The sequence below is a fragment of the Gallus gallus genome, chromosome 18 (assembly GCF_016699485.2).
Source record: "Gallus gallus isolate bGalGal1 chromosome 18, bGalGal1.mat.broiler.GRCg7b, whole genome shotgun sequence".
Classification (NCBI taxonomy): domain Eukaryota; kingdom Metazoa; phylum Chordata; class Aves; order Galliformes; family Phasianidae; genus Gallus; species Gallus gallus.
In genome coordinates, this window is record NC_052549.1 from 8,629,757 (window position 1) to 8,648,011 (window position 18,255).

The 18,255-nt window shown below is 49.6% G+C and overlaps 1 protein-coding gene across 4 annotated transcripts in view; it reads left to right on the top strand.

The window, feature by feature from the left end:
• Positions 1 to 18,255, top strand: part of MAP2K6 (mitogen-activated protein kinase kinase 6) — a 46,633-nt gene that overhangs the window by 17,460 nt on the left and 10,918 nt on the right. For 3 of the 4 annotated variants that reach the window (XM_003642348.6, XM_046902183.1, XM_004946240.5), the window contains 10 exons: positions 1,761 to 1,827; positions 3,014 to 3,062; positions 5,140 to 5,253; positions 6,855 to 6,974; positions 7,655 to 7,771; positions 8,216 to 8,267; positions 10,219 to 10,346; positions 11,010 to 11,087; positions 11,970 to 12,109; positions 14,759 to 14,804. In XM_003642348.6, coding sequence (XP_003642396.2) covers positions 1,761 to 1,827; positions 3,014 to 3,062; positions 5,140 to 5,253; positions 6,855 to 6,974; positions 7,655 to 7,771; positions 8,216 to 8,267; positions 10,219 to 10,346; positions 11,010 to 11,087; positions 11,970 to 12,109; positions 14,759 to 14,804 — 911 coding nt within the window. Of the gene's footprint in view, positions 1 to 1,760; positions 1,828 to 2,726; positions 2,790 to 3,013; positions 3,063 to 5,139; positions 5,254 to 6,854; positions 6,975 to 7,654; positions 7,772 to 8,215; positions 8,268 to 10,218; positions 10,347 to 11,009; positions 11,088 to 11,969; positions 12,110 to 14,758; positions 14,805 to 18,255 lie in introns of those variants that run through there. The other variant, XM_040649794.1, reaches the window with a different exon arrangement.

The window sequence follows — 18,255 nt, forward strand, 5'->3', positions numbered from 1 at the left end:
GGTGGGATGGGAGAATGGGAGACTGCCAGGGAGCAGGGGTTGTTTGCTTGCACTGCAAGTCCTGTGTTTGTGAGATTCCCTTTTAAGCTAAAACATGACAACGTCAAGAGCACCACTATGGATTTAGCATCCTGTTGGATACCACGTGCACAGCTCGGGCGAGAAATGGGACGTGGCACGGTAGGGTCAGTGTGCCTCTGTTGTGCCTTCTGTGTGCAACTGGGAAATTGAGAAGTAAAAGGATCACAGAACAGCTCTGCAAGCCGTAGAAATTCCTGCACTTGTCTTTACAGTTATTTGTACTTCCTTACAGAGCAGCTCCCACCTTTTGGAAGAACGGAGAGCTGTTCCTCTTGTTTCTGAGTGACCTTGCTTCTTCTAGTTTGCCTTTTCAGTGTTGGGCTGGGAGCTCCCTGGAGCTCCTGTTGGTTTTGTTGTTGTTGTTGTTTGGTCAGCCGGTTGGTTTTTGCTTTGTAAGTTTGCTGCTCTGCAGATTTCTAGCAACAATAGCAAGTGTGCACGGCGGTTTCCCATGAATGCTTTTCCCACGAGGTGTCAGCTGGGCTGCAGCAGCCTGTCCCATCCTGGAATTGCTCTTTGCCAAGCGGAGCGAGCGTAGTCTTGTCTTTTGGAGCAAACAGACAAACAACAACAACGAAAAAGTTGGCAGTCTGCGTTGACTAATTGCTTCAGAAAGGTCATTTTCAGAGCTCGGTGCTTGCACTTTGATCTAGCACCCCTCCGGCACTGGGATGCACACACTTCTGTCGACCTGGGTTTGTGTCAAGGGGAAAAACAAACTCAAACATGAAGGAGAGTGTTGGGAATAAAGAGTAAAGCTCATGCTTAAAAGAAAGAGTAATTGATAGAAATTGTTAGGTTGAAAATGTTTGATGCCTAAATTAGATGCCTGTGCCTTTTTGGGGGGGACCGGGGATTTTCTTACACACCCAGACAGCCAGATGTTTACCTTGGGGTTTTGGTGACATGACTTATGTGTTCAGGTCATTCTATCCATGAATTCAAAACCCCGTGTTGAAGGGCGGCTGTATACGTTTAGTCATAAAAACCTTCTTGTGTTTCTCTGTCTGCCTGGCTCTCGTGTCTGCCTGCTTGGACCCCCTTTCCAGCAGAGGCTGCATCTGAACTGCTTCAGAGCTTGAGCTGCATCCAGCTCAGAACGGCTTGGCTGGTCAGCGTGAACAGAAACAAATGGCTTTGAAGCCTGCAAACTTCATTCTGCTGTATTTTTGCTGGGTTTGCACAACTTTAATGGCCAAGAGGTGAAACGTCAGTTTGAACAGAGTCAGAATGTAGCTCTGGACGTTCAGATTCGATTTGAAAAAGGTTTTTAATCCTGCCGGCATTCACAGTTACGTATCTGGAATGGTTTAAAATCTGTCTAAGAAACATCTGAAGGGATTCTACATGGGTAGGGCTGATGGAGGAGAAATACCTTTCTTTTTGCATTTTCACATGGGCTGCCTTTGCCAGAGCTCTTGCCTGTGTTCTGTACCAAGTTGGCAGCCAGACTGTGCAGGTCGAAATGAAGTGTTGCTGAACAAAGGCACTTTATGTTTTGAACTCTGTGCCCTGAGTCTACACCACCAGCCTGGCCTGGCATTTATGTTAAATAAGGTCAACAAATATAGGCAAGCTGTATTTCGCAGATTAACCATCCCCCTCCCTCCCCCCCCCCCAACAAAACAAAAACAAAAAAAAAGGCCTTTCTTTAATTCTGCCTCTTTCTTGTTTCGTAGGCAAAAAGAGAAACCCTGGGCTGAAAATTCCTAAAGAAGCATTTGAGCAACCACAGACGAGCTCCACGTAAGTCACCAAAGAGTAACAAGAGAATAAAAAGCAAACCACAGGCCTCAGCTGCCTTCCAGTCTTTGCTAGAGTGCTGCTGGGGCTCATCCCTGCAGGTCTGGGTAATGAGACCCTGGCAGAGGACAGTGCCTGGGTTCATTGAAGCACCATTAGAGAAGACTAATTAGCAACCCTTGTATTCTTGGCGTAGCCCCATTGCACCCTGCCTGTCGCTGCCATTGTCTGTGTCTCATTTGCTGCGTTGTGATGTGCCCAGGGAAAGGAAGATATCATGGGCATCTGATCTTAACCCATGTGGCACTTCTTCCACCCAGACTGATTTGGTCAAGGCATGGAACCGTCTCCCTTTCCCTATCTATTCAGCCTTGCAAAAGAAAACATTGTGTTTTTATGGCAATTTTTCCAGCTCCAACCTGCCTGGCTTTCTTGATTCCTCGAGGACTGCCTTCTATCAGCCCATTACCTCATACTGGTGATCAGAGCTCCATCCCCCTTTCCCTAAGGCAGTCCCTGGGCATTTTGGAGCAGCAGCCATTGAATGCACACCATGAGAAAGCTGAGATCCCAATTTTTGTGTTCATTAGGGTGGGTCAGCTCGGATCCCATGCTCTGTCCATGGCATGGGCAATGATTTGGCAAAGACAATCAGTTCTGCATGCTGAAAACAAGGTGTTCCCCAAGAGCCCCATCCCTGGCAGTGCAGAGCTGGCACCATCCCTTCCCCAGGAGAAGGTGAAGGATGTGGTGAGAAGCTGAGCCCTCCCCATCTTGCCTTTGCTATTTCTGGAAAGGATTAATGGAAACCAGCTTCTGCTTTTGACCTTTATACCCACTTAGTCCATATTTCATACGGGCTGACAGAGATTTGGTGCTTGTCACCTCGCTTGCCTTTGCTAGGACCAGGCTGCAATCCCAGCCTGCTGGAGGAGCACATCTCTGGGTTCCCACATGGGGTATGGGTGTGAAGAATGCTGGCTCCAGCAGCTGCCTTCCTGACACCTTTTTGGGATGACTTTGTGGACCTTGGTTGTATCTATTGATCCAGCAAAGCTAAGAGACCCACTGAGTGTGAGGGCTGCTGGTTTGCTGTGCAAGGGGATGGCCTGGGTGTTGTAAATACTTGTTGAGGGAAAATAGGCCCTCTAAGGAACGTTTCACGTCTTTTCTCTTTTCTCTCCTGCAGGCCACCCAGGGATCTAGACTCCAAAGCCTGCATCTCTATTGGTGAGGAGGTAAGCATGGGGGTTATGGTGAGGAGGAGACCTTTGGGGACAGGTGACCCCCCTGCTCCAGGCAGGCTGCTGTTGGCATTGCTTCCTCCTTAACTGCAGCCAAAATAGGGCAGGTTGGCACGCACCAGCTATTTAAACGTGCAACCCTGGGGCAGCTGCAGAGTGCCCTGCCAGTGGTCCTGGCTACTGACCATACTCCAAGTGCTCACCCATCACTCCTGGGTCCCATTTGTGTTTTCCACCTCGGAAATTCCTGCCTTGACCTGGATAAGGTGCAGCTAATCCCCTGGAAATATCCATTACAATCCAAGGGGCTGCTAGCAGCAGATTTTACTCTCCTTTGCATCTGCTTTGCTGATTTAAAGCCTTCATCCAAAGAATTTCCCTTTGCTAATACTAGAGGCCTTCTCCTCGAGAGTCTTAACTTAGGGTAGATCCTCCTGTCCTGGAAGCGAATCCTTCTGACAGCATGGAAACCCGTCCACATGATGCTATAAAAACACAGCAGGGAAAAAAAAAAAACCCACCCAAAACCAAGGACAGCTACTTTGATAGGAGAAAATGGCCCAGCAGCATTCAGCAAAACGCTTTAAAGCTGGGCAATAAATTTATTAGGTGCAAAAGATGGGCCTCAGTGTCAGCGAGTGAATTTATGAAGTGAAATGCTACTGCAGTGGTGTTTTCTGTCGTCTATCTTTGGATGCTTTTCTTTCGTTTTGGATCTGGTATTTTCCCTGGCATGGGGAGGAGCTGGGAGGTGGACAAGAGTGTGAGATGCCTCTGGAGCTGGAGCTCCATGAAGATCCCTGCTCCCTGCAGTCCCAGAGAAGGGGAACATCCATCCCAGCACTCCCTGTGCTCTGTGCACAGAGGTAGAGGGGCAGTCTTCTAAAACACAACACTTGGGCTTTCTTATGGGTGCAGATGTGTGGCTATCTCAGAGGCCAATCTGCCATGGCTTGAATTTCCCATGGACCCATCACTTATTTGTCCAGCCGGTTCCTTTAGGATGCGCTCCCCTGTTCTTACACTCACCCCAATCCCTGGAGAAATCCACTTTCCCCTTTCTCCCTTTAAACTTCCCTGCTAATTTGAAGAGCTTGGAGCACGTCGAAGTGCTTTCCTGGAGAGGGTCCCGTGGAACAGTAGCAGCAGTGTCAGGCAGTCAGCGATGCTTAAATCATGCAGAAACGTTGAGGAGGGCTCCTTGTGCAGGGGATGGAGCCTGAGCACAGTAACACAGTGTATGGGCCCGTGCAGGCACGGGTCGGGCTGCAGGATTTTTCTGCTGCGCAGGCAAAAAGCAGTGTGGGATTATGTGCTGTGAATCAGTTCATTATAACCCGCTTCTTTCTGTAGGATGATTGACTGATGTGGTGGTGCGTTCAGCAAACAGAATGGCTGGTTTTAGTAGCGAGAGCATATTTTAAAGATCCAAAAATAATAGTAGGCAAAAAATATACATATATATAAAAAACAAGAAATAGGGCTGCTGCACAATATCGCAGCAGAAGGGAGAAGGGCAGGTTAAAATGCAAGGCTCCAAACAAAGTCATCCTTTGTGTAAGGCCAGCAGAAGGAGACCTCCAAGGCTAGACAAAATAAATCCTTTGTGGTTTACAATCAGGGCACACTTGGCTAGTGTTTAGGCCATCTGCAGGTCTGGAGAAATAAGCCTTGAAACAAATCGGAGATGCTTCTGTGGTGGTTTGGGGGAGGAGGAGGAGGAGGAGGGAGGAAGTTTATGGGAAAACTGAAGGTGATTCCTGGGGGAGAGGCTGCTGTGGGGTTTTCCATCCCATGTCCTTAAGGATGGGGAGGCTGCAGGTGAGGGGTGGGAGGATGCAGGTGGCATCCCACCAAGGAGCGCTCCTTCCTGCGTCCACCCCAGAGCTCTGCTAATTACTGTGAAGTAGTTAATCCTCCATACAGCTGCTGGGGGACACTGTTTTGTTCGTAGCCTCACGGAACAGATGGGGAGGTACCCAACTGAGATGAATTTAGGTGCTCAGGGTTAGGCTGTAGGGGAATGATGCTCCTCGCAGCCGCCTTCTTGCTGATGGCTTTCTCCCCGCAGAACTTTGAGGTGAAAGCCGATGACCTGGAGCCCATCTCGGAGCTGGGACGAGGTGCATATGGGGTGGTGGAGAAGATGCGGCACATGCCTAGCGGGCAGATCATGGCAGTGAAGGTAGGGTGAGCCTCCGTGCTTTCTGTGTGTGCTGCGTGTGGACACGGCCGCGTTCTCACCCTGCACGTTTCTAATCCCACTCGTTCTGATGCATGCCTGACCGGGTCGACTTCTTTCCTATTGGAATCTTCTTTCTTCTCAGGGCAAAGAGTGCCGATTCATACATTCAGTATATTCAGGCCCAATTTAACAAAAAAATGGGTGTGTTGAAGGAGAATGATAGGCAGTGTAGCTCAGGCATCACGGTTCACCTGGGTAGCAACATGACTGTCTTTGCTAGGATTTTAGAAGCAATTTGCCATCATTTCTTTAAAGTGTGCATGTATTTTCCTAGCATGAAAATACCCTCAATTCAGACCTCTGCACAATACTTATAAAGAAGACTGTACTGTAAATTCAGTTGCAGTTCAGATCATTTTCTTCAGCCAGTACTGCTTTAGTTTCTTTGGAACAGGGAATTGTTGTTGGCTTTTCTTTTTCCACATTTTGTCTGCTGCAGTGGGGTCTTGGTTCACGACAGGTTTGTTGATGCTATTATGAAAAGTTTTCATAACAGCAGCTTTGACTCATAAGCCTGCAGCTTAAGGAAATAGTCATGGGAAAATTTGTACCTTGGGAAAGGCCAATTTTTACAGGGCTGAGTTTTAGCTCAAATTTCCTTTCAGAATAAGAAAAAAGGCAAAAAAAAGATGCAGAACTGGAAGCTATGAGCAAACTGAAAGGAAATTCTTAGCTCCTCTGTTGCAACTAGACCTTGCTGTTGATGCTGGGATGTGTCTCAGGGCCTCCAAGCTCTGCATTTTCTTTTCTTGTTCACCATACTGCAAAAGACCTCTTTGAGAATAATGGAAGAAGTGAAGAAGGCATGGCAGGGACATTAAGGCTATTGGTTGCATCTGCAGATCTGTATAGAATCATAGAATCTTAGAATTATAGAGTCATTAAGGTAGGAAAAGACAACTAAGATCATCTAGTTCAACCATCAACCCATAACAGCCATGCCCACTAAGCCATGTTTAATTCCGTCATTACTGATCTTGAGTGGCTTTGGCCAAGAAGCCTAAATGCATGTGTGATGTGTGTTTTGAGCCCTTTCGTAGTGTTTCCCTGCTGAGGAGCTGCAGGTGTTCCACATAGATGACATCTCTTCCCTGGGAGACTGGGAAGTGCCCGCTTCCCAAAGCCACGAGGAGCCCATGGCCTTGGGCTCTGGGAATGGAGCTGTCTTATCCCAAAGTCTGCTGATGGAATAGATGTGCACTACAGCTCCAAAAGTCACAGCTTTCCACCAGCCTAGAATTTGACTTTCTGCTCCCTTCTCCTCTCTTAACTCACAATGTCTTTTGGTTGTTGCAAAAGAGGGTGACATTTGTAGGGAAGAGCAAAACCACCTGTATTTTGAGCTGAGGTGAGGAGACCTCTTCATCCACCACTGCCTTCTGTGGCATTTGGGTGTCTGTTCTTGGGATGTGCCAATGACAGAGGTGTGACAAAGAGTAAAGGCACAATGTCAAGACATGGTGGCCAGCCTGGGCACCATCAGCTGCAGCAGCATGGTGCAGAGACGCTGCCAGCCAATGCTAAACTGCTTTGTGTTCCAGCGCATCCGAGCCACGGTGAACAGCCAAGAACAGAAGAGGTTATTGATGGATCTGGATATCTCCATGAGGACGGTAGATTGCCCCTTCACCGTCACTTTCTATGGAGCACTTTTCCGAGAGGTATGGCACCCTGCACACTGAGCATGCTGGATCCTCTTCCAGGCTCTGAATTGCCTGGGCTTGCTCCAAATGCAAGAGTTTAAACTAGATATGAGGTATGGTAGGATTGGAATTTGCTCAACCTTGAGCTGAAGGTCTGTCATTTACATTTATTTCTAGGTGAGCAGGGGGGTGCTTGGTGCTGGCTTTGTGTGGTGGGGATGCCCAGGTGTCAATAGTGCCGATCTACAGCTTAATCTGTTAGTGTTAATATTGTCCTGACTTGCAGTGAGAAAGCCACATAGAGGAAAAATATGGAAAGCTCTGAAGTGCAAGGTTTATTGAAGAGGTTTAAGTGTAGCTCTACAGAGCTGAACATTTCCTGTCTGGGCATTTGCAGAGTGACCTGAGCACGTAGGAACCTCAGTCCTGATAACTTTCAGGACTCCTTAGTTACAGAGACTCTGCTTTGAGAAGCGACAGCAGAAAATGAACCTTAAATGGTAGGGAAGGTGAACTGCACTTAATTCCAGCTGGGGAGATGAGAAAGGGAATGCTCAGTCCAGTTTTGCTGAATGACTTCTAGATGACAGAGAAAGAGCAAACAGAGCAGCGAAGGAGGACAGTGCCAAAGATGACTGCACATGAAAGGAAAGGGTGGTCCATTCCAGTGGCAGATATTTGCTTTTTTTATCCCCCAGGGAGACGTGTGGATTTGCATGGAGCTGATGGATACCTCACTGGACAAATTCTACAAGCACGTCATTGACAAAGGCCTGACAATTCCTGAGGACATCTTAGGGAAAATAGCTGTCTCTGTGAGTATGAGAAGGGCGAGGAGGGAAGAAAAAGGATGTTTCTTTTCTGAGCCAAGTCCTGCATCACCAGCCTCCCAACTGTGTTTGCTCTGGGCAAGGTCCACAGGCCAGCCCATATGGACATTTCTAGGTGGCTTCCAGTATTTGATCTTGGGTGATGTCATTCGTAAGCCATAAATACCCCCAGATGTGCCTGTGCACACTACCTCTAAGAGGCGGCACAGTGTTGGGTGTGGGAAGGACCCCACAGCTCACCTTCCCATTAGGATTCTGGCACCCTGGGAGATCCCTGGGTGCCTGCTGTCACCTCAGGGTGCAGGACACAGGAGAGATGTAGCACCTTCCCTCCAGGCAGGTCCAGTGAGGATGGGGGGGAAGGCAGTCAGCATTGCCTCCCCACCACAGTGCTGCCAGCTGTGATTCACTCTAGATTTGTTCTTTCAGATTGTAAAAGCACTAGAACATCTACACAGTAAGCTCTCCGTGATCCACAGAGGTAAGAGCCAGGCTGTGCTGCTGTTTGTCTGTCCTATCAGCCTCCTGAGGGCTGGCCTTGCAGCCAGGCGCAGGGCTCCCAAAGTACCCCAGATGCTCTCTCTTATGACTAGCAGAAGCCACGTCAGAAGAAGTGTCTGCTCATTTGCTCGTTAAAAACTCCATGCTGGAGCTGCAGCTGGAGTGGAGAAGTGGGCTCCAGCCTGACTGTGTTGGCAGAGAAAGGGCTGTTTGCTCTGGATTACATTTCCCTAATCCGTGGTCTGAATCCATGGTGTGCTTCTCCACCTCTGCAAAATTAAAGCAGACTTTTCTTTCTGACTTTGCTGTGCTCTGGATCAGGCTTTGTGCAGGCCTCTCCATTCTGGCAGTGACCTAACCATCCCCATCCCCTTCTATGGGCTTCCCCAAGCACTAGCTGGGCAGCGTGTTCCATACTTAACATAGAATCATAGAACATAGCTTCAAGTGAACTCTCGAATGCTCTCTTTAAGCATGTCTCTTTTTGCATCTCACGGATGCCACAAACGAAAGAAATTTGCAGTGTTGCTGCTTGATCCCTTTGTTTCTAAAGGGTCATTTTCAATTTGTCGTGAGGAGGAAAAAGCCCTCGCTGGAGTGTGACTGCTGGGCCAGGGGGTGTCCAAAGGGAACAGTTCAGCTCCAACAAGTGGGCATGTTCTGTAGATACTGCGTGTGGCTGGAGGTTGAGTTCTGCCTTCTGTGTCATTTGCAGTGGGTAGAAAAATGCTGCTCAGCTTCTGGATTTCTGTTTGCTTGTTTGATTTCCACTGAAAACCATCTTATTTTGAGATAATAACAGATGGGTGAGAATCTCAGCTACCTGAGGCTTTTGATTGCAAAACACTGATGAGAAAGTGGTTGTTAATAATCTGTAACCCACTCAGTTCTGAAGAGCAGGACACAAAGCAGCTTCTGGTCTCCATTTTCAGCTCTTCTTTTTTGTACTTTATCACATGTAGGTAGATTACCTTGTTGCAGAAGTGACCTCTTATTTCTTGTTCCCTTCTGAGGATCAGTCCTGGGATGAGAGAAGATGGAAATCTGTGCTGAGCATATAAATCAGATCAGCAAATGGACTTTGTGCTGAAATTCCACCTGGGAGTAGCCCAGGCAGGGAGGATTCCCCACTGCACAGGAAAACCCCTGTACTCCAAGCTGGTTATCACTTTTGGGTTCCTTCTGTGCCTTAATTTCCCTTGCTGATGGTGATTATAAGCACCTTCATGAGAATTATGCAAACACGAAGGCACCAAGGATTACAAGGCCGTGATGGGAAGCAGATAAATCTGGCAGTAGTAAATAGCTGAGACGCTCGCCTGATTTCCATAAGGTGTGGAGCACCCACACGCCTGCTGCTATTAACACTGCCTTCAAGCTTGGGATCTTTAAATTTAGAGGCCACTTCTGAAATCTTGATCCTCATCTCAGTTTACCGCTTCCTTCTTCCACTGTGACCCTCACTGCTCTTCACCCCCTCCTGTCTGCCTGTCATCCCTGCCCTGTGGGTTTTCCTTGTCCTGACACGAGAGCAGCCTCACTGGGGGCTCACCAGTGCTCCAGCCTTGCACAGACATTCCCTAGAGATGTCTCCAGCTCTTCAGAGCTGTTCCCTGTGAGTGCTCTGATGTCCGTGGCCATCCCTGGCTTGCTGGGATATAATGGCTGCATATAGAGCTTCTTCCCACCTCCCCAAACCAATGAGAGGAGCATGGAAGTGAAGGGACACACGCAGGACATGCGACAGGCCCACGAGGCAGTCACCTGGATGTGCAGTCCCTGCAGCCAGCTGGGCTTCTGCTGTGTGTGCAATACCGGGGTTTGCGTGGGCACCTTTGGTGCCCTCTGCTGATAGGAGGCTCTTTGGCTTTTTTGGCTTGGCTCAGCCACCCATGCGTGACAGTGACTGTGGTATGTGTTCCTTCTTGCAGATGTAAAGCCCTCTAACGTGTTGATCAATACGCAGGGGCAGGTGAAAATGTGCGATTTTGGAATTAGCGGTTACCTCGTTGACTCGGTTGCTAAAACCATGGATGCTGGATGCAAACCCTACATGGCTGTAAGTTGAGCTGCCAAAAAGCTGCATGTGCAAGCTGCTGCGGGACAGCCAGAGGAACATGAGCCTGGGTGTCAGGTCGTCCTAAAGGGGGAAGGATCAGCCACCAGGCTGTCCTGAGGCCTCGTTTTGGAAGACATATCCCTGAAACTGCTTGTAAAGGGGCAGAGATAGAGGTGGATCTCACAGGTCAAATCAGGTCTCCTGGGCACAGCTTCCTGCTGCCTTATTGCCTCCCCATGACCTTGGGCAAGGCTCTGTAATTACTCCCTGTTGCACTTCTGCTGTTTGCCCTTTGGGGACAACAGTACTCTCCTGGGAGGAAAACACTCCTTTGGACTTGCTTTCTGTGGAGTGGATGCACAGAGTGAGCACAGTCCTGAGGAACTGAGGCCTTTTTGTGCCAGATGTGCTGCGTCAGCTGCATCACCCCATCCCCTGGTGCAGGTACCATGTGTTTCTGGTGACCTATTTCACTGCTGCCCCTACCAACAAGGATGTCGGGCTGCATCTGGTGCCAGAATGGCCAAGGGAGCAAGCTGCAGCATGGGCTACGTGGCCCTGGCCTGACATCTCTGAAAGACCCCTCTGAGGTCAGCGAGCCCTGGGTGCAGGCATCACACTGCATCCATCCCTCTTTCTTAACTGCTTTACATCTCTTTGCAGCCTGAAAGAATTAACCCGGAGTTGAACCAGAAGGGGTACAGCGTCAAATCTGATATCTGGAGCCTGGGGATCACAATGGTAGGGGGATCACAATGGTAGGACAATCTGGGGGTTGCAGCAGTGCTGGAGGCTTGGCTGTGCTTTGTGTATTTGTTTTTCTCCCCATAGCTCCTTGATACTGATGGCAGTGGTTCCCTGGGAATGTGGTAGGCTGGGAGGGGGTACACAGCTCTACAAGATACCAGCAAGTACATGGTAGGGTCGAGGGTAAGGGAGGATGGAGCTGCTTTGCAAAGTCGTTGCTGCTTTGGATGCATTGGCATGGCAGGACTGGACACCAGGGATGTCCAAACGTTGGCCAACCATTGGGTGTCCAACCTGTGGCTGTCCCTGCAGCATGCCACCCCGATGGGGACAGCTGTGCTGTGGTGGCCTCAGGCTGCCGGAAGATGGCAGCATGGGCTAAGGCAACGGTGTCCATCAGTGCAGCAGGTTGGATTCCAATCTGAAACAGCACTCCTAGCACTGAGTGCTTAGTAAAGTCTTCTCACAGGAGGAGGCATTGGGTGTTGATAATACCTTTTGCATACCAGGAGAAGCAGCGTTTAGGGGGAGGCCATCAGCTTGCCTTATTATAGCACAGGTACCCTTTGCAATATGGCTTTGTTTTTTTTTTTAACTTGAAACCTCTCCCCAGTGACATGCAACAGGATGGCAGTGGGGAGGACTGAAGATGGAGGCTGCTGGTTCTCCTCAGGACTTCCCAGTGTAGTGGGGGAAGTAAAACACAAGGTGTGATGCCTTGAGGCCTGGTGGGGTGATGAGATGCCACGCGTTTATGCAGAGCCAAAAAAAACCCAACGGATGGTGTGGGTGCATGGGTGGGAGCACAGGCTGTCGAATGCTATGGGGCGGCCTTGGGGTGTCCCCCAGGGCTGAGGTTGGGTGCTGTCTCCTCAGATCGAGCTGGCCATCCTGCGCTTTCCCTACGACTCCTGGGGGACGCCCTTCCAGCAGCTCAAGCAGGTGGTGGAGGAGCCGTCGCCGCAGCTCCCGGCAGACAAGTTCTCAGCAGAGTTCGTCGATTTTACCTCGCAATGGTAAACAGACCATCCTTCACCCCCCTCCCCTGGCCCTGCAGGCCCCAGCCAGCTGAGGATGAGGAGGGCAGGTGCTGTCCCCAGCCCCACATTAGGGGGACAACGTGATGGTTGTGAGCCATAACCACTCAGGGCAAGGGGTGTGCATTGATGCCTGCAGGACGGGGGCTGAGCTGTGCTGGGCCTAGGCACTGCGTGTCCTTGGTGAGGTGATGGTGGCTGTGATGGCCTTCCCGGCTTAAGGACCAGGCTCAGCCTTTTAGAGGACACAGGAAGGAGGGATTAAGGAGGATTTCTCAGCTGGTTGTCTCTGTATGAGCAGCACAGGGTTGGCAACATGGAATGGGGAAGGTGAACAGGCCGTGTCCTCCTGCCACCCTGCTCCCGAGGGAAGCAGCACTGAGGGCAGGCACAGCACAGAGCTCGCCCCGCGATGGCCCCATCCACGGCCATCCCGCTACCGGGGCCCTCCGACTGCTGCTCTGCTTTCCCCAGGACTCAGAGCTGGAAGCAGCAGGAGAATTTGGCTGCGTCGTAGGAAAAGGGCTGGAGCAGATGAGCGCTGTCTGGAGGCCGGGAGCGCTGCGTGAAAGCTCAGGCTCTCCCAGCACCCGAGGAGACTCACAGCTGCCCTCGTCGTATGGTTCACAGAGAGCTGGCAGCGGCCCCGTGGCTCCTGACTGCTTCTCCCTCCAGCTTCCCTGGAAACCGCCTGGGAGGCGTTTGTATTTTCCAGGCGCTGCAGTGCCATCCGCCGCTTGCCAAGTTGGCAGGTGGATGGTGGTTTGCAGGGCAGCCAAGAAAGGACGGCAGATCGACAAATACAGAAATGTGAGCCTGTTCCCGAGCTGCCAGTGTCAGGGCCTGGAGCCCGGCCGGCTCTGCTGTGACCCAGGAAGGGGATTATCAGCCACTCCTGCCTGGGGACTTTAAGTACTGACACTCGGATTCTTTGGAGTCTTGTCCAAACATGTTTTCGAGGTCCCTGTATTCGGCTGCACCAACCCGCACTGGGGAATACCTGCACACGCCCACGCTGCTCTGTGTCTCTCGGAGGTGGGAGCTGGCTTGGAAAAACCCTCTCGCAGAATGCCCACCGCTTTTGCAAGACCCACGCTGGGATTTTGGACCAGCTGCCTATCTGCCGTGCTGCTGGCTCACTGCTTGTTATTGCTAAGTTGCCTGTTCGTGCCAGGCAGGCTGTTTTTCCCAACTGAATAGAGGCATATTTTGTGTTTGCAAGCATGGTGTCTTGCAGCTATTGCCTTGGGCTGATTTAGGAGGAAGAAGTCCTCCGCTGTTCCTGGTGGTTGCAGTGAGAAGAAGGACCCAGCTGAGCAGCACTTATATCTCGTGCTCTGTGGGGCATATGGCCTTTCCTCTCTTTGCAAATCCTACCGTCTGGAATCACTGAAGATCCTTCAGCCCAGTAGAGTCAGAACTTGTGACAGCAGGCCGGGTCACATCAAGTCAGTGTATCAAGACTGGTTTAAGGCTATCTGCAGTTCAACAGGTGGCAGGGTGAACTGTGTGGGGCAGTGCAGCTCTCATGACCTGTAGCTACTGCAGAGAAGTTCCTGGGACGTCTGAGCTAGCATCAGATCCAAATATGCTCTTTGTTCCCGAAGATTTACATGGGTATCAGTAAAGTGTCAACAAATTTCCTGGTATTAGTAACCTGGGAACAAGGGTTTTGTTTGTAGAGGGTCTAAATTAAGAGGGCTATACCCAAATCCTGCTTCTGAACACGCCCAACCTTGAAATTCACCTTAGCATCTCAGCTTGGGTTGCTTTTCAGCCCAGAGGATGTGACACATCCCGCACCTCCAGTTCGTCGATATTGGCACGTATCGTTACTAGGTTCCTCTGTTCATTCACAACATGACACTGAACACGAGCCCGCTACACACAGCAAGCAGGAAATATCTATTCAGTGTGTGTCCTCTGCTTCCTCTGGGCTCCGTCAAATCCCAGCAGAGGAGCAACTTATCATCACTGAGGTTCTCACTTTTGTTTTGCTCAGTGTGACACCTTTTCCCCGCCACCGACGTGTACGTGTGTGAAGATCTTTTCAAGTTGCTCCAAGTGTCTTTCCCCTAAATACACTGTCAGGAAGTGAGTAGCGATTACGTCCTGTCTTTTAAAAACTATTTTCTGCAGGAGGGAAACCAAAATAACTTCCAGCTACAACTCTCCAGAGCCATCTGTTGTAGGAGAGGAGAAAAAAGGATGTCCCATGTAACCGTCCCCACTGATAACAGTGGACTGATAAACAAATAGTTGTACATGTGCTTTGGAGCCACTCGGTCACCACTCCCAGGCAGAGGTTGCAGCCGTGCCCATAGTTGCTGACCTACTGGATAGTACCCAAAAAACCAATTGTATCTGGACCCCAGCAGCTGGCAGAGCATCAACTGTAGTATAGGGTGTCTGCAGACCCGGGACCTAGAGCACTGGTGTAGCCAGTGGCTGTATTGGTTGTAGGTGTCCTCAATGCCTAAGCTGTTTGCTTAGTGTATGGATAAGTGGCTGAACTTACTCTATAGGGACTTGAAGCCTTGCTTTTGTCACAGTATAATTTTATGGGCTTGCTTAGTTTTCGTGCAGAGTGTAACGCTGAACAATTTTCTGTTTTTCTTTTCATTAAAGCTTGAAGAAGAATTCCAAAGAACGGCCAACATACCCAGAGCTTATGGTGAGTGTGCCCTGATTAAACAGTGTGTTGGTTCAGAACTGAGGTGGGTTGTAATGAGATGATGAACACAGTGTTTCCAGTAGTGGCTGGTGATTTGGGATACTCAGCATCTCAATTTTCATAACAGAAGTGAGGATGCTGGCACTTCAGTGTCTTGGGAAGGTGCTGCAAGACAGAGATGCTCTTGGAGGTGTCAATCAAGTGCTATTCCAGTCAGATCAGTGGAGAAAAAGTGTAAAACAGCGAACAGATTTGCTAAGGGATAAGAACGAGGCTGCAGAGAATCACTTAGCAAGGGTGAGCAAGTCCTCCTCTTGGGTTTGTGTGATGGCTTCAAACACTGAAGCCAAGTGCTTGCAACACAAGTGCTCCACATGGGCTGCAGAAGCAGAGCCGTCTGCTGAGCTCTCCTGCCATGTTGTGTTGGGAGAGGAAACTTTGGACAGAGTGATTTCTGAATGCGAGGGACAGAGACAAGTCTGTGACTAATAATTCCGGTTATTGAACGTTGTCTGCTGCTTAGAGACTGTGAGCATGTCTAGGAAGGAGGAATAACTGAGGAAGAAGATGCTGATAAAGGCTCACAACGAAGGAAGTGCAGAGCGGTGCAGGGCTTCGAGGTCAGATGCACTTAACTGCTGAGGAACTTCCAGCAGTGCAGACATTGACGTAACTCAGTCAGCTCTGGATGGTCTGTGCTGACCATCATGTGCTGGTTTTTCTGCCAGGGCTCCCCAGCTTCATGGCCTGTCTCTCTCCTGATGTTGTGGTATTAATCCTGGTGCTGCTAAAAGCTGACCAAAAGCAGGGCAGCTTGGGAAGCCAGAGTTTCACTCAAGCATCTCATCTGTTTTTCACTGTCACCTGATAAACAGCTAAGGGCTGGAAAGTGCCTAACTTTGTTCCTTAGGTATTGGTGTCTTCTGCCCTTAGGATGTGCATTGTGTCATCCAGAGGGTGACATCCTCAGCCTCATTGCTGCTCTGCTTGGAGGTGTTGGGACCTCCACGATGCAAAGGTGCCAGGGTTGAAGGTGTTCTCTGGCTGCAAAACATGCCAGAAATCCCCACACCTTTCAAAAGTGAATTGTAAGCAATAAATAATTCCAGTGGCATTTTTTGCTGGGCGCTGTAATGCAGTTTTTCTATATATAGATCTGATTTACATGCAGTTTGCCCAAATACTGTTTTCAGACAAAGGGAGGCTTGAGGTTTATGTTGTTTTCTTTTTTCCTGTTTTTTTTTTTTTTAATTACCATTGAATAAACACATACATATTTTAAGTGTATTTCTGAACTTTGCCAAATGGCCTTTTATCAAAAGGTTCACCAGCGCAGCTCTGTCTGTTGCAGCATTAATACCCATTGGCAAGCGAGTGCATTTCTATTGAATTAGGTTCTTGGATCACCTCTCCAGAGTATCTCAATGCTGTGGTATTTTATGGCTGACATGAATGTTGTGAGGTCTTGTGGTTGAGGGTTGCTGTTCTGTTGTGTTTTTTTTTTCTCTCCCTCCTCTCTCTGTTATGGCATTAAGTTGTGGTACTGGATTGGACTTGCCATTTAGACCAAGACTGCTCCCTTGCTTTCCTGTGGAATTGAGGTTTCTCATGGAAAATATGACTCTGTGCTATCTTGAGCATCAGGAAAACTGATACGGATGCTTAATCTCATTTAAAAAACCACTTCCCCAGGTGAAGTGGAGCGTGAAACTACTGCAGGACTCCTCCCCGGTGGTCTGCACGTTGCAGGGAGCATTTCCCACCCAGCACGGGGAGTTTTGTGCTGTAACCAGGCTCAGACGTTGCAGAGGGGTTGGCTTCACAGACAGACAGGGCTGCAGGGCACCGCTGCCATTCATGTCATGCATGTGTGTGCATCTGGGCTGTGGTGGCCCTGCTTTGGGTGTGAGTCAGCTGGGGTGTGAAAGCAGTGGCATCTCGATAGGTTAATAATACAGCAGGCCATTTGGGTCGTTTCTCCGAGAATTATTCAGAACACTTAATTCCTGTGACTGTCTGACCCAGCGAGACCTTAAATTATGTCTCAATCCTTACCACAACCCCTTTCAGCTCTATTTCCCACGTAACTGGGCTTCCTCTTCCTTGCTGCTGTGCCCTTGGCTTGTTTTCTGGCTGCTCAGAACTGTCTCTTTAGTCACCGGATAACTCTCCTCTCGAGCCCACCTTGGAAAGTCCCCTCTTCTCCCTCCGCTTGGCCACTGCTGCAGATGTTTGACATAGCCAGCTCTCAGGGACTGCGGCAGTGGCAACTTTGGAAAACCCTAGAAACCCCAAAATATCTTTAAAAATCCGGCTTGAGTGGAGAGAGTCAAGAATCAAACCAAGCTCCCCCAGGCTGTGTATGGGAAGCACAGCTACGTTTTACACAGAGCCGAGGTTGCCTGCAAGCCCTTCAAGGCCCCAGCTGCCATTTGGTTCTCTTTAACACTCTCAATACAAGTAAATACAATTAACTGCCAAGACAGTGGGTGTCGAAGAGTGTTTTGGTGATTTCAGGTGGAAGCTGGCTTCGGCTGATGCACTGCAGGCCCTGGTACAAACGGAGTCGCTGGTGCTAGCAGAAAGGAGCTTCTGGGGGTCATTCAGTTGTGTATTTTAATCCTTCCACATATTTTTCCATTTGCGCTGAAATGCAGGCAGGATTTTCTGGCAGGATGTCTTCCCATGTTGGTCACGATTAAGTAGTTAAACATACAGCTGGGGATGGCTTTCCAGCCAGGATGGCTTTCCTCTCTGCGGCATTTAGGGGTAAGGTAGCCGTCTCCTGCTGTGAGAATGAGCAATTGCAGGGAAGAAATGAAACTCAAAAGTCACCAGAGGGTAAATACACAGATAAAGCAGGAAGCTGAGGGAAAACCCACTGCAGTCAGCCTTCCTGCGAGGTTTTCCCTTGCTCCCAGGCTGCTGGGCACGACGTGCTACAGACGTTGTTCAGTACGCTCTGTTGCTTCAAGAGCAGCCCAGGTCAGCCCTCCCAGGCAGGGCAGGATGGAGAGAGGGAATGCAAGAGCGTGGCACAAATGCACAGCCTTTGTGAAGTGGCCCCTTGGGCCTCCTAGAAGTGTCTCAGCTGCAAAACACGGCAAACCCAATATTATTGTAGAGTCACGGATGCATTAAGGTTGGAAAAGACCTCTAAGATCAAGTCCTACCCCGGGCCCACCCGCACTGTGTCCGCTGACCACATCCATCAGTGCCACATCCATGGTTCTGGAACACCGGTATGGACAGGTTTGTTCAAGGGATGTTTGGACATTGTGTTGAGGGACGTGGTTTAGTGAGAACCATTGGTGATGGGTGAATGGTTGGACTGGATGATCCTGTGGGTCTTTTCCAACCTTTGTGATTCTATGATTCTATGACAGTGACCCCACCACTCCCTGGGCAGCTGTGCCAGTGCATCACCAGCCTTTGGAGAAAAGTTTCCTAA